Source organism: Cricetulus griseus, chromosome 5 (assembly GCF_003668045.3).
Source record: "Cricetulus griseus strain 17A/GY chromosome 5, alternate assembly CriGri-PICRH-1.0, whole genome shotgun sequence".
Classification (NCBI taxonomy): Eukaryota; Metazoa; Chordata; class Mammalia; order Rodentia; family Cricetidae; genus Cricetulus; species Cricetulus griseus.
The window spans coordinates 39,698,372-39,709,495 of NC_048598.1; the positions used below are offsets into that span (position 1 = coordinate 39,698,372).

Consider the following 11,124-nt stretch of genomic DNA (forward strand, 5'->3'; position numbering starts at 1 on the left):
AAAGCACGTGTTACTGTCATGGCTGCCGAAATGGGCAGGCATCTGACCTTAGTGACTAAGACAAGGTCAGACAAATACATGTTTGGCTGTTATGGCTGCCGAAATGGGGAGCTGGTCCCTTCAACATTGTTTGAGGTTCTTATTTTTATATGTTATACAGCCAAAATTTCTGCATTTAAAGGAGCATTTGTCCACAAATATAGAGCATCTAGTTTGTATTTGAAAAGAAAAATCAGTGAAGAGTACAAACAAAATAATCCAACTTGACTGTTGGGACCAGCCAACCTGTTCAAATGTGCCTGAAAAAGGGAGTGAGGATTGAGAAAGACAAGAGACAAAAGACAGACGATAGAGTCAGGGGGGTGCTCAGTGAATACTGTAGACGCCTCAAGTTTATTACTCATGGTTTTTATATACCCCAATCAAAAGGTGAGGGCAAAAGACTTTCTTACTATGATACGAGGAACAAAGGTAATTACCTCCTTAATACTCAGTACATCTAGTGACCACGCCCTAAGTCAAGCATCCTATTATTTGGTCTCCAGGGGAAAGACATCAGGTAGCCACACCTTTGGCCAAACATCCTGTTGTTTAACCTTGAGGAACAAGAATAGATTTGAACTCTCTGACCTTAAGTCAAGATGAAACAGAGTGAATAACAAATGGACCCTAACACTTGACCTTTCACAAAAGCCTGGCCTGTGACATAGGTGATGAAACAGGAAGGTACTTTTGCCTTGTGCTCTCTGTGGAGACTTGTCCTCAGAAGGCTACATATGTTGATCAAGACAACTCAGTCAGGTCAAATACCAAGTCTCAATCCTGGTCCCAGCTCTGTCTTCATAGTGGCAAGGGGATAAAAGATGCTTAAAAGTGGCCATTCCCTGCTGCCCTTAAGCCTGCCAAGAACCTGCTTGCTGTCAAGCACATCAAAGACTCTTGTCCTTGAAGTCATTCATGAGGACCAGGCCCAGCCCCAGATCTGTCACCCATGTTCATGGCATCCTTGTTTGCTGTTCCTTTAAACCATTTTAGAATGAGTTAAAACTCGGGCATCCCTTGATTACACTTCCTCCTCCTTTGACATTTTACGTGGCAAGCGTGGGGTTGGAACTATAGAATATGAGCAGCAGAAAGTGACTGTTGAGTCTCCATGGTAAGAGATAAGGCTCCTAGCTGCTTCGTCTCTTTAACTTCTTCGTGTGAGCGGCATCTCATATGCGCCTGTAATATAAGTTGACATAATTCTTGCCAGTGTTTAACAGAGTTTTCTATGGGTATGGTATATCCTGGCTTGAGATAAATGGAGCTTAAAAATCAGCCAGCACATGTTTGGGATACATCGATCTGCACCCAGCAGCCACCAATGAAGACTGGATTCCATGACAAAGCAGACTTAAGCTGGAAGAAAGTGGACCACCAGTAACTGTTTTGGGCCCTGGTTGGTTTTTTTATTCATGTGTCCTTCTTTTTTATTCCCAGGGCCGGGATTACTGTTCTGAAGAAGAGGATATCACATAGCATCGGTTCTCCCACTCAGACCAGGAGCTACTACTGTGTAAATAGGTTACACCCCAGTTGAAACCTTTGCAAAGGTCGGTTCTCTTCACCGAACAGCACTATAGCAAAAGAAGACCGTTCCATATCGTATGCCCCCTTAAATCACAGTGTTTCTTAATGAACCTGCAAAGGAATATTGCTAAACACAAACACACACACACACACACATCCACACATCCACACACAAAAAAAACAAAACTGTTCTGGAACTTTCTTTGTTGCTGCTAGTTAAAACTTGTTGCAACTTTTCACTTCTCTCGTGTCCAATTATGCAGCAAAGTTCTGCACTTCACCTTAAAGATACTATTGGTTATCCGATACTCTCCAGCCTGTTTTCTATAAGACGAGATAGTGATGAACTCTGTTACAGACTTCAGTTCTAGCCTGGTTCTGCTTTGAAGTCAAGCTTCTCCTCCCCTCCTTTCCTCCTTGTCCATCTCTTCTATGTGGTCCAGAGATGGCCTGAGCCTTGCTTCTCACTGGTAATGTGGGTCTTTGGAGATGGGATGGTGGCTATGGTGAGCCTCGTTTCTCTGCTCAAAAGTAGAAGAGCCACAATTGATTAAAAGAATGCTGTGACCTGGCTCCTGGAAGTGACATAGGAGTGAGCCACAGGTTGTTCCACTTACTAGGACGCTTAGTGCAGGATTAAGTTTGTAGCATTGGCTTTGCTCAGATGCAAATGGAAGTGTGACCACAGTCATCTTGAATCCCTCCTCCTCACTTTTTTTTTTCTAAGAAATAAACATTTTACTGTTTTTATGTATCCTTGTCTTCTCCCATTCATCCAGTTCAGCATTTTCAGATGATCTTAGGTGTGGAAGCCAAGTGTTCCTTCATAGCTTCTACCCAGATGATTGGCCTAAATGGCTCCCCACCCGTCTGCTGATGGCTACCATGGTTTGGAAGGGCTGTGAGTGGTTAGAAGAGATGAGGGGACAACCCCATGACTTCTTAGGAGGGCTGGAAACCCCCGTGACCTTTGGCTTTCTTGGGTATTAAAGCACGTTGTTTTCCAATTCGCCCCCTTCGGAATGCTACAGGAGTCTTTCCACCTCCTTCCATTGTGTTTCCAGCACCGGTAGTGTGGGTAAAAGGTGTCTGCCTAAAGGGAAACAGGACATTGACACAAGTGATGTTGGAGATGTGGGGAGTGTTGACTGTGTGTCCAGTAGAGTTTATTTTTCCATGCTATATGAAGAGGATGATCTCTTCTCAAAGACAGAAGTAATATTTTTAACAAATATTGTCACAAGTAAATAGCAATCAAAAGGAGAAAATAACTTTTGTATTTTTTTATCATGTTTGATAGCTTTGACGAGGGTTCTCTTTGTTACTTTCAGGGGAGGGCACCCTATTAAATGCCATGCCAGCAGTCCAGGGTTGGGTTTGTCCTACACACACACACACACACACACACACACACACACAGAGGAATGCTGTGTTTTTCTCTTGGAGGGTTGTGAGTTTCAGGGACCTCACTATCAGCCACACTGCCACCTTTGGAAGGTGGAATAAGTTACAAGAGGGATGGTTAAGATGTTCCCAGTTGTCAAAGGATTGTCACAGAATAAAATAGGAAGCTAAATTGGTTCTTGCCAAAATGAGCCTTGACTTTCAAATCTTTCCGCAAAATGGCAAGATTCTTCATCTCCTGCCAGACCCAAGGCAACAAAAGTGAAGGAAAGAAAATGCAGTCGAGTGCTACAGAAAACGGACTCGAGTGTAAGCAACAAAATCCCATAATTCTTGCAGCCAGCAGCAGCTATTTTGGGGAGCAGCTGTGGTTGTTACATAAATAGAGTTGCAGCCAAAAGCTAAGGCTTTTTTATCCAGCATCAAGCAGAAAAATGCAGGGAGAGTCGAGTAGTCTAGGGTTTTAAGTTCCCTCCCCTTGTATGGTTTTTGGCCAAAGGACGAAAATAGTTTTCCTCAACTGTAAATGAACTGCTAAACCCCACCTCAACTTGTTCACTGGAGACTTTGTTCACTGTTCTGTGGATGGCCTTTTCCGGAATCTCATGTTTATATCAAGCAAGAATGAAATGAGTGTTAACGTCTTCCATTTGACTCCTCTACTTGGTGTCTAAGAGTGTCTTACCAGAAAAATCACCACCCTCTACCCGAAGATGAAACACCCTTGTCCTTTTCCTCAGTCACGTTTAGCATTTTGGATGTTACACATGTTTCTTGGAAACCTGACTTTTGAGTGTTAATAAAACCCTAAGTGCTGTTTAGGAAACAGCGGTTTTTCACAGTTCTGTCTCCCGTGTTTCACACTGGATACCTCTTCGCTACACAGAAGTGAGTTCATCTTCAGACACATTTGGTACCTCTAGAAATAGGTCCAAGAAATGGGATGGTTGAGTGGGTTGGCATGAAATGCTTGACTATGTTAGCAGCACTCAAAACTGTCTGTTTTCCATTTGTTGGTTTGAATCATAAACTTGTCAAGTGACTTGTGTTTGTACTTTATTTTTCTGTACCTTCTGGAAGGATCTCAATTAAAAATATCTACCACTCCCCCATATCAGGACATTAAGCAGACTGTCTCAGGTGTAGTGAAAAGAATTATCCTGTATATATGCCAGCACATCTTGCTAGTTATCATGTCTGTAGGACTTGGGAGTTGGAAGGAGGGAAGAAGGAAAGAAAGTGGCCTGGTGGATAGATGCAGGAAGAAAAGTGTTGAAAAATGGACAGAGGATATTTTGAAGAGCTTTTAGAATGGCTGAGGGCTAAGGCCAGTGGGTGGAGTGGTGAGATTTGCAGCTCGGTTACACATGCCTCGTGTTCTCCAAGTTGTAGAGTTGTAAAGACTCAGCAGTGTGTGCGCAGCTTTCTTTTGCTTGGCAGAGATTCAGGGTCACAGAGTACCGCTCTCATAATTGAATACGTGTTTCTTGCTGGCAGACAAACTCAAAAGAGGCTTTTACCTCCATGAGGCCTCCTAGCCTCAGGCTTAAGTGGGAGCACAGAGTGACATTATGGTCTATTTAGGGACAAAGAAGGTACAAAGTCCAGAGATGAAAAAACTAGGTCAGCCCCTGAAGCAGCCACACAGTGGCAGGTCTCTCCTTGTCTGCTGTGCCTAGGATGACTCAAGTAAGAACTACGTGTCCCAGGAATAGCCTTGGTTCCCAGCCCCCTGGAGCCTGTCCATTCCTCCACTCTAAGGAATAAAGTGTTTTTGTGTCGTGGGTGTACCCAAGTACTGAAGTGACAATGCCAGAGAGATGACGGCCCAGGGATGGTAAGCCCCACACCTAGATCCCAGGGGAACGGCCTCCAACATTGAGTTATAACTTTGTCCTCCACCCAAACTCATCACCACCATTATTCTATTCCAGCAGGAGTAGTCCTGTAACCCTGCGAAAATTGATTATACCTCTTCTGAATTTTATCTCATTCACCTACAGTGCAGTTTGGCATAGTGATAAGTCCTGTTTAGACACTGGGTGAGAATTTAAAAGTTGTTCCATCTCTACTGATCCCAAGAAAAGAAACTTCATTAAACATGTTTGTTTTGAAATAAGAGAAAATATCACCTTCTTAATCCGGGAAAATATAAAGAATCTAGATTTTAAAATCCCGGTATTTTCATTATAAAAGACATAACAATTGATACCAAAATCCTCTCCCTTAAGTTTCTCTCAAAAACAAGGGAAGGGAGCAGTATCACATTGTACTCTGTAATTTTATATAACCTGCCTTCCTTGCTTTTTCCACCAGAAAGCTATCTCTGAGCTGTATTCCTTTATACCTCTTTAGAAGTTGATCTCTTTGTTAAATTGCTTAAAACTCAGTAGAAAAATAAGGCATGGTTGGTGGGTAGGGAATATATGTTTAAAGGCATAATGAAAAGGTGGCTGGAAGCAGGGGCTTCAGGATTTCACGGGTGGATTGGCAGGACCCAGTGTGTCTCTTCCAAGCTGTGTGAGCCCTCTGCAATTGCTCTGGGATGAACCATTAGAATTCCTTGAATGAGGTCTGTGAATTACTTTTGCAGACAAACAGTTGCATTCTTCTAATGGGAAGACACCTTTGATTTCCGCAGTCACCTTTTCTATTGTTATGTCTCCAGAAAAAATTTTTTTCAAGTCTATGGGAAAATATATGTCCCTTATGACGAACCCTGGGACCCATAGTGGTGCCATGGTTTTCAGAAGATCCTCTCTCATATCTGAGATCTGATTTCATTTTGAATGGGAAGAGGAAAGGGAACTAATAGTCATTATTGATGTTCACTCTGTGCCAGATGCTGCCCTCAATGTTGTTGCTATCTCATGTAGTCCTCAAAACAGTCCATGTGCCCCCCTACATTCTAAGTGATGTGTCTTACATATTGAGTTGGTCCGTCCAATGAAAATGCGTATGTTGGAAGAAGGAAAGACGTCATTCAAGTGTATTATGACTACACACCTTGTAACACTGTGAAAAAAGCCTTTGAGAGCATCAATCTTCTAGAGTCTGTCTTTGGCTCCTTACCAGCATGCTTTCTTCATGGTAGAATCTTACTTGGCCTTCACTAATCCTTCAAGCTTCGCACAAACCCAAAGAGGCCGTGGTGACAGACAGAAGGACTTTGGAGCTCAGAGGGGAAAGGCTTTGGGGGATTTAAACATATCTTTCCAGCTTCTAAGAAAAGATGCCACCTATAGCATGTTTTGGGTCTGTGGTTTCTTCCCTGGTTCTCCTGGTCTTGTTTTCTTCAGAGACTTGTCTTTTGACTGTTAAAAGCCTCACCTTTTGCAGAGAGATCTGAGAGGTTCCAAGGAGGAAGATGATGCCTGGATCACCCACTGACTTACTTGGAAATCCTTTCTGGTGGGCTATGCTTGGATATTTCTCATTTTGGTTGCTGGGCTAGGAGTCTATATTTTCCAGGCTAGTTTAAACACCACACCTAGATATGTCTCTCAGTGGTGACCTAGAATCACTCTGGTCCAAGGTCAGGCCAGCTTAGGAACTCTATGGAGTTCATCTCCCTGCCCTCTAAAATGCATGGGGTAAGAGATGCCTCATCTCCACCGCAACTGGTAAAGATACTACCTGGAGGGGACCCACAGCCACACCCTCATTTACTCACCTTGCAAACTTAAAAAGAATATCCTGTCCAAGTTCTTTGTGGGAAAAAAAAATGGTCCCCAGAATCCTGGTTGCTTCTAACTTAGCAATTTCCAGATTCCTTCAAGATGGTGTGGGAATGGCTCTTGAAAACCAGAGAAATTCCTTAAGTCAGGAAGGTCCCACTAGGCATGACATTGTCTCTTTGCACTGAATCCATTCTTCTTTCCTTCCCAAGGGTTATTTTTAGACCAAGCCCTTGGATTTGACTGAGTAAGATTTAAAGTAAAAAGAACAGCAGAAACTTAGCCAGAACTGCCTTCTGTTCTCCAGGGTTGAAAATTAGATCTTAGGGCCACTTGGCTGGGACCCAGGAGGTTGTCTGTCTGTTTGTTTGTTTGTTTGTTTGTTTGTTTTTAATATAGTCCCTGACTTGGCCTTTTAGTCCAGACCTTCAGGGACTCTTCTGCTTTAACAGGCAAATGAGTGAAGGGAGTTTTGCAGGAGATTCCAAGCCATATTTTTCCTTCCAAAGAAAGATGTAAATTCATAAAAATTACTATCTGTTTTCCTGGATCAGACCCAGGCAGTTGCCTTATTAGGACGTTAAATTTGGATCTGTTCTTTTAACACATACACAAACATAGATGGATAAAGAAAACATAAATGCTTAATCACAGACAGGCTAGGGGAGGTAAGGAAAGCTGCCTTTTACCCTTCACTACGATAATGTCTAGGAGAATATCCATGTAACTGTAAGGATGCTTAAACTGGAAAACCTAACAACTGCTTTTGCATAGATTTGAGTCAACTCCAGTGGGAGCACCAAGGTGTCTGCATGGTCTTCTCCCCTGTGCCCATCTGTGCCTGGTGTCTGACTCTCCTGGGCCTCTGAGTGGGTGTTTTGACTCATGTCCTTTCTCAGCCCACAGTGGAACTGAAGACACAGCCAAGTCCAGCCATAGCATTGCTCACACATTCATACTCATCCATGTGGCCTTGACTGTGACATTGCAGCAACGCCATCGGGGGTGCTCTGTTATCAATGTGTGGAGTTAGTACCTTTCCAGTTGTCCTAGTTGTAGCGTATTTAGCATTCCCCTTCCCAGTCCTAAGGACATGGTCACTCACCAGATTATTTGGACACCTGGTAGGCTCCAGGCTCTGAGCCAATGGCCGAGCAATACAAAGGTGAACCAAATAGTTTCCACCCTCTGGGAGCCTGCCATTAAGCAGAAACAATCTAGAAGGTCTGCCTTAGGGAAATCAAGGATTCTGTGGAATGAGGCTGCAGTGGTAGCCAGCCAGCTTCGGGCATGACATGAAGCTTCCAGAAAATAACAGCAAAATCCATACTTGTCTGGGCACAGATGGAAAGTACCAGAGGAGTCATCCATGGCTGAAGAGGGCTGTCTGGGTTGGAGCTTAAGAGTAGCAAAGAGAATAGCAGAAGATGAGTACAGGACGGCAAACTGGGCTCTGGGACTTTGCTACGGATTTGTGGAGAATGAGAGAGACAGTCAGGTACTTCTCTGCACTCTTCACTCGGTGTGTGTCCCTGAAGTTATATGTGACCACTCAGCTTGGAGTGGGAATTGCCTTCCTTTGGAAATACACAGCTGCTGGCTGGAAAGAATTAACCCCACCCATCCTTTCTGTCCTTTCCACCTTCTCTTCCTGTCCCAGGAAGCTGTTTGAGTTCAGGGCCTTTAGCCTGGTCTGGATCTGATTTGGAGGTTCATGGGAGACAGAGCTAGTTCATCGTAACCTGTCTTTAGAGAAATGATGGCTAATAATACCCCTTGGGACTAGGTTAGCCTAAACCCAGAGATGAGAGTGCACCCTAAAATAAACATTTAGGAAGTGTGTGGTTCCCTATTCAGTGTGTGGTTCTAACCAGAGGTAAAACCTTTGCGTAGCCTTCCCCTGGGTTAGTTCATCTGCACCGACCCAGGAAGGCTGCCAGGTCACAAAAACATACCTGAGAATCTTGCCAAGGACAGTTAGGGGTCTTGGGGGTGAGGGGTGTTATTTTGGTTTGTTGGTTTTTTATCATAAAGTACAGATAAATGGTATTCGAGTTCAGAATATCACAAGACTAGACAGTGGCTGAGGACCCTGTGGGGACTTTCATTGCAGGTAGCTCCCCTGGAGTGAGTCATGAAAGGCCCCAGAGATAAGTAGAATCTGGCTGTGAAAACAATGGGCAGTGCCTTTTAGGTTTTCCAGAGAACCTATTCAGAGGTTTACAGCATTGGGTCTCTCTCTCTCTACACACACACACAGGCACACGCATGTACACGCACGTGAAGTTAGGTAGAAGAAACAGAATTAGATATATCCGAATATTAGCAATAAGTCAGCATGGCTGGAAAACCAAGGCAAGACTCACAGGGTGAAGTTCCCCTGAGAGGCTGTGGGGCCACGTGGGGTCCTCTGCTTGGGGATTCCAGGCAGCCCTCCTTTGCTGCCCTTGGGGTTTGCAGCCTCAAGCTGCCTACACCAGCCCTCCTGGGTGCAGCCAGACATACCTAACATCCACAGCCACCTTCTAGACTGGAGGGAAGGATTTTTTGCTCAGATGCCCACTCTTTTCCCAGATAGTCCTCTGGCTTCTCACCCAAGGATTTCTAGTTCTGTATCTTGTGGTTCCCTCTGCGGTATCCCCCGTGCCTACCTCAAGCCTGTGTTGATGCTGATGCTGGAAGCCAATGGAACATGTGGCCTCTCACTCACCCACTTGACAGTTAGGGCTCCCTCTTGTCATTCTCTGTCCTGGCTCACTTCCTACTGTCTCCATTGCATTGCCAAGAGATGGGTCAAACTGCCTCCATGCCAGTCAAAGACTGCATAATGGCTCCTCCCACGGGTCTTGGTGTTTATTTAGAAACATGGCCTTGATTCAAGGGAAAGCATTCAGCCCCAACCTAGTTTGTTCTTCTGAGCACCTGAGAAATTAATCCACTTGGGGTGGGCCTGGGAACACAGGGTTTATGCTGCCTGCACAAGGACCTGTGAGGCAATCAGGGCCCGTTTCCTTCCCACATGGCTACCCTGTGAGGTACACCCTCCTGTACATGAATCCATTAAAGTGTCCATCCATTTACTTTGTCGTAAGAGACAAGAAATGAAAAACAAGGACACAATTTTAAAACAATGATACATAAAACAGTACGAGGGTTGTATTATTTTCTCTCTAGACTTTTAAGTGTGACCGTGGGTATCTCCTGGCATGTTGGATACTCACTTGAACACCACTACTTGGTGCAAATCAGTATGCCATGATGGCATCCCAGACCACTGTTTGGCACTCAGCCTATAGATGGAAGAAGTCACAAGGCAATCCCCAAGAGCTTTGACTCTGAGAAATCTGAGGCAAGCAAACTCACACAGTGTAGATTTAAATACCTGAGGCCCCTGATGGGAGAGCTGGACAGTAGTGGCTACTGGTGCTAAGAACAGGTACACTGGACAGGGCCAGGTGTTGTCCACCTTCCCTCCCGCATCTCCAGAAAAGGACATTGTCAATACCCCAGCTGTCTCCTGAATGGAATTGCGTGAACCCTCAAAGTGCTTCAGCTGTACCGATCCCATGGCACCAGTGGACTGTGGCTTGCATATTATTTTTGATTTGACTATCGGGATGTTATGATGATTTTGTTCCACTTTGAAAAGGGTCTGAGAAAGTATACAAGTCTAATTATATATACATATTTATACATGTGTATTTTTGTTTATTGTTACATTTTGACATTGGAGTTTCTATTAAATAATTTTTAACAGTTGCCCTGGCTCTGTTTTTTCTTAAGCCTTTCTTCCTACCTGGGTATGGGTGGGAGGGGGTACACATGTCTTTGTGAGACCCTGCTATCCTTGTCCCTCCTTTTCTCTCTTCTTGATTCCCCAATTGTGAGGGAGTCTCCTTTCCTTTCTTCTATGTACTGTTTCCATAGCACGAGTATTTTATCGGATGCCCATTGGAAGCCCCATCCTTGCCATCTCCAGCCTCTCCATCCACACCAGAAAATTTATAAATCCAGACCTGATAATACACACATGGAAAATGATACAAAATGATGCCTCTTGTGTACTCCCTAACACCACACACAACAACAACAACAACAACAACACAGTTCTACCTGTGAGGCCTTGGACAAATTACTTAACCTTTTTGAGGGCAATAAAAAAAAAAGTTTTGACCAGAGGGGATCCCTTAGAAACTGCCTCACAAAAAAATATCTGTTCCCCCAAAGCCTTATTTATTTGTTCTACTCATTCTGCCAACTGACACATGTTATTGTTCACTGTACGCTAAGCCCTGGAGTCACCCAAGTATGTAGTGGGAGAGGGGTGTTGATGAGTTAAGGAATTCTCCATTGTAAAGTCAGACATGGCAAAAGAGCAGCGGGAATAATGAGCCCTGTACCTTACAGTCTCTACATGTCCAGCTCAACCCTGCAACTACCTGACTGGCTTTGAAGTCTCCATCCACCTCCA

General features: G+C 44.2%; 1 protein-coding gene across 1 annotated transcript in view; it reads left to right on the forward strand.

The window, feature by feature from the left end:
- The window catches only part of C5H1orf21 (chromosome 5 C1orf21 homolog), a 210,434-nt gene extending 206,416 nt beyond the window's left edge, over positions 1 to 4,018 (forward strand). Inside the window, exon 6 of the mRNA XM_027417381.2 lies at positions 1,483 to 4,018. Within this exon, the coding sequence (XP_027273182.1) occupies positions 1,483 to 1,521 (39 nt within the window). The 3' untranslated portion in view covers positions 1,522 to 4,018. The remainder of the gene's footprint in view (positions 1 to 1,482) is intronic.
- Positions 4,019 to 11,124: the final 7,106 nt, after the last annotated feature.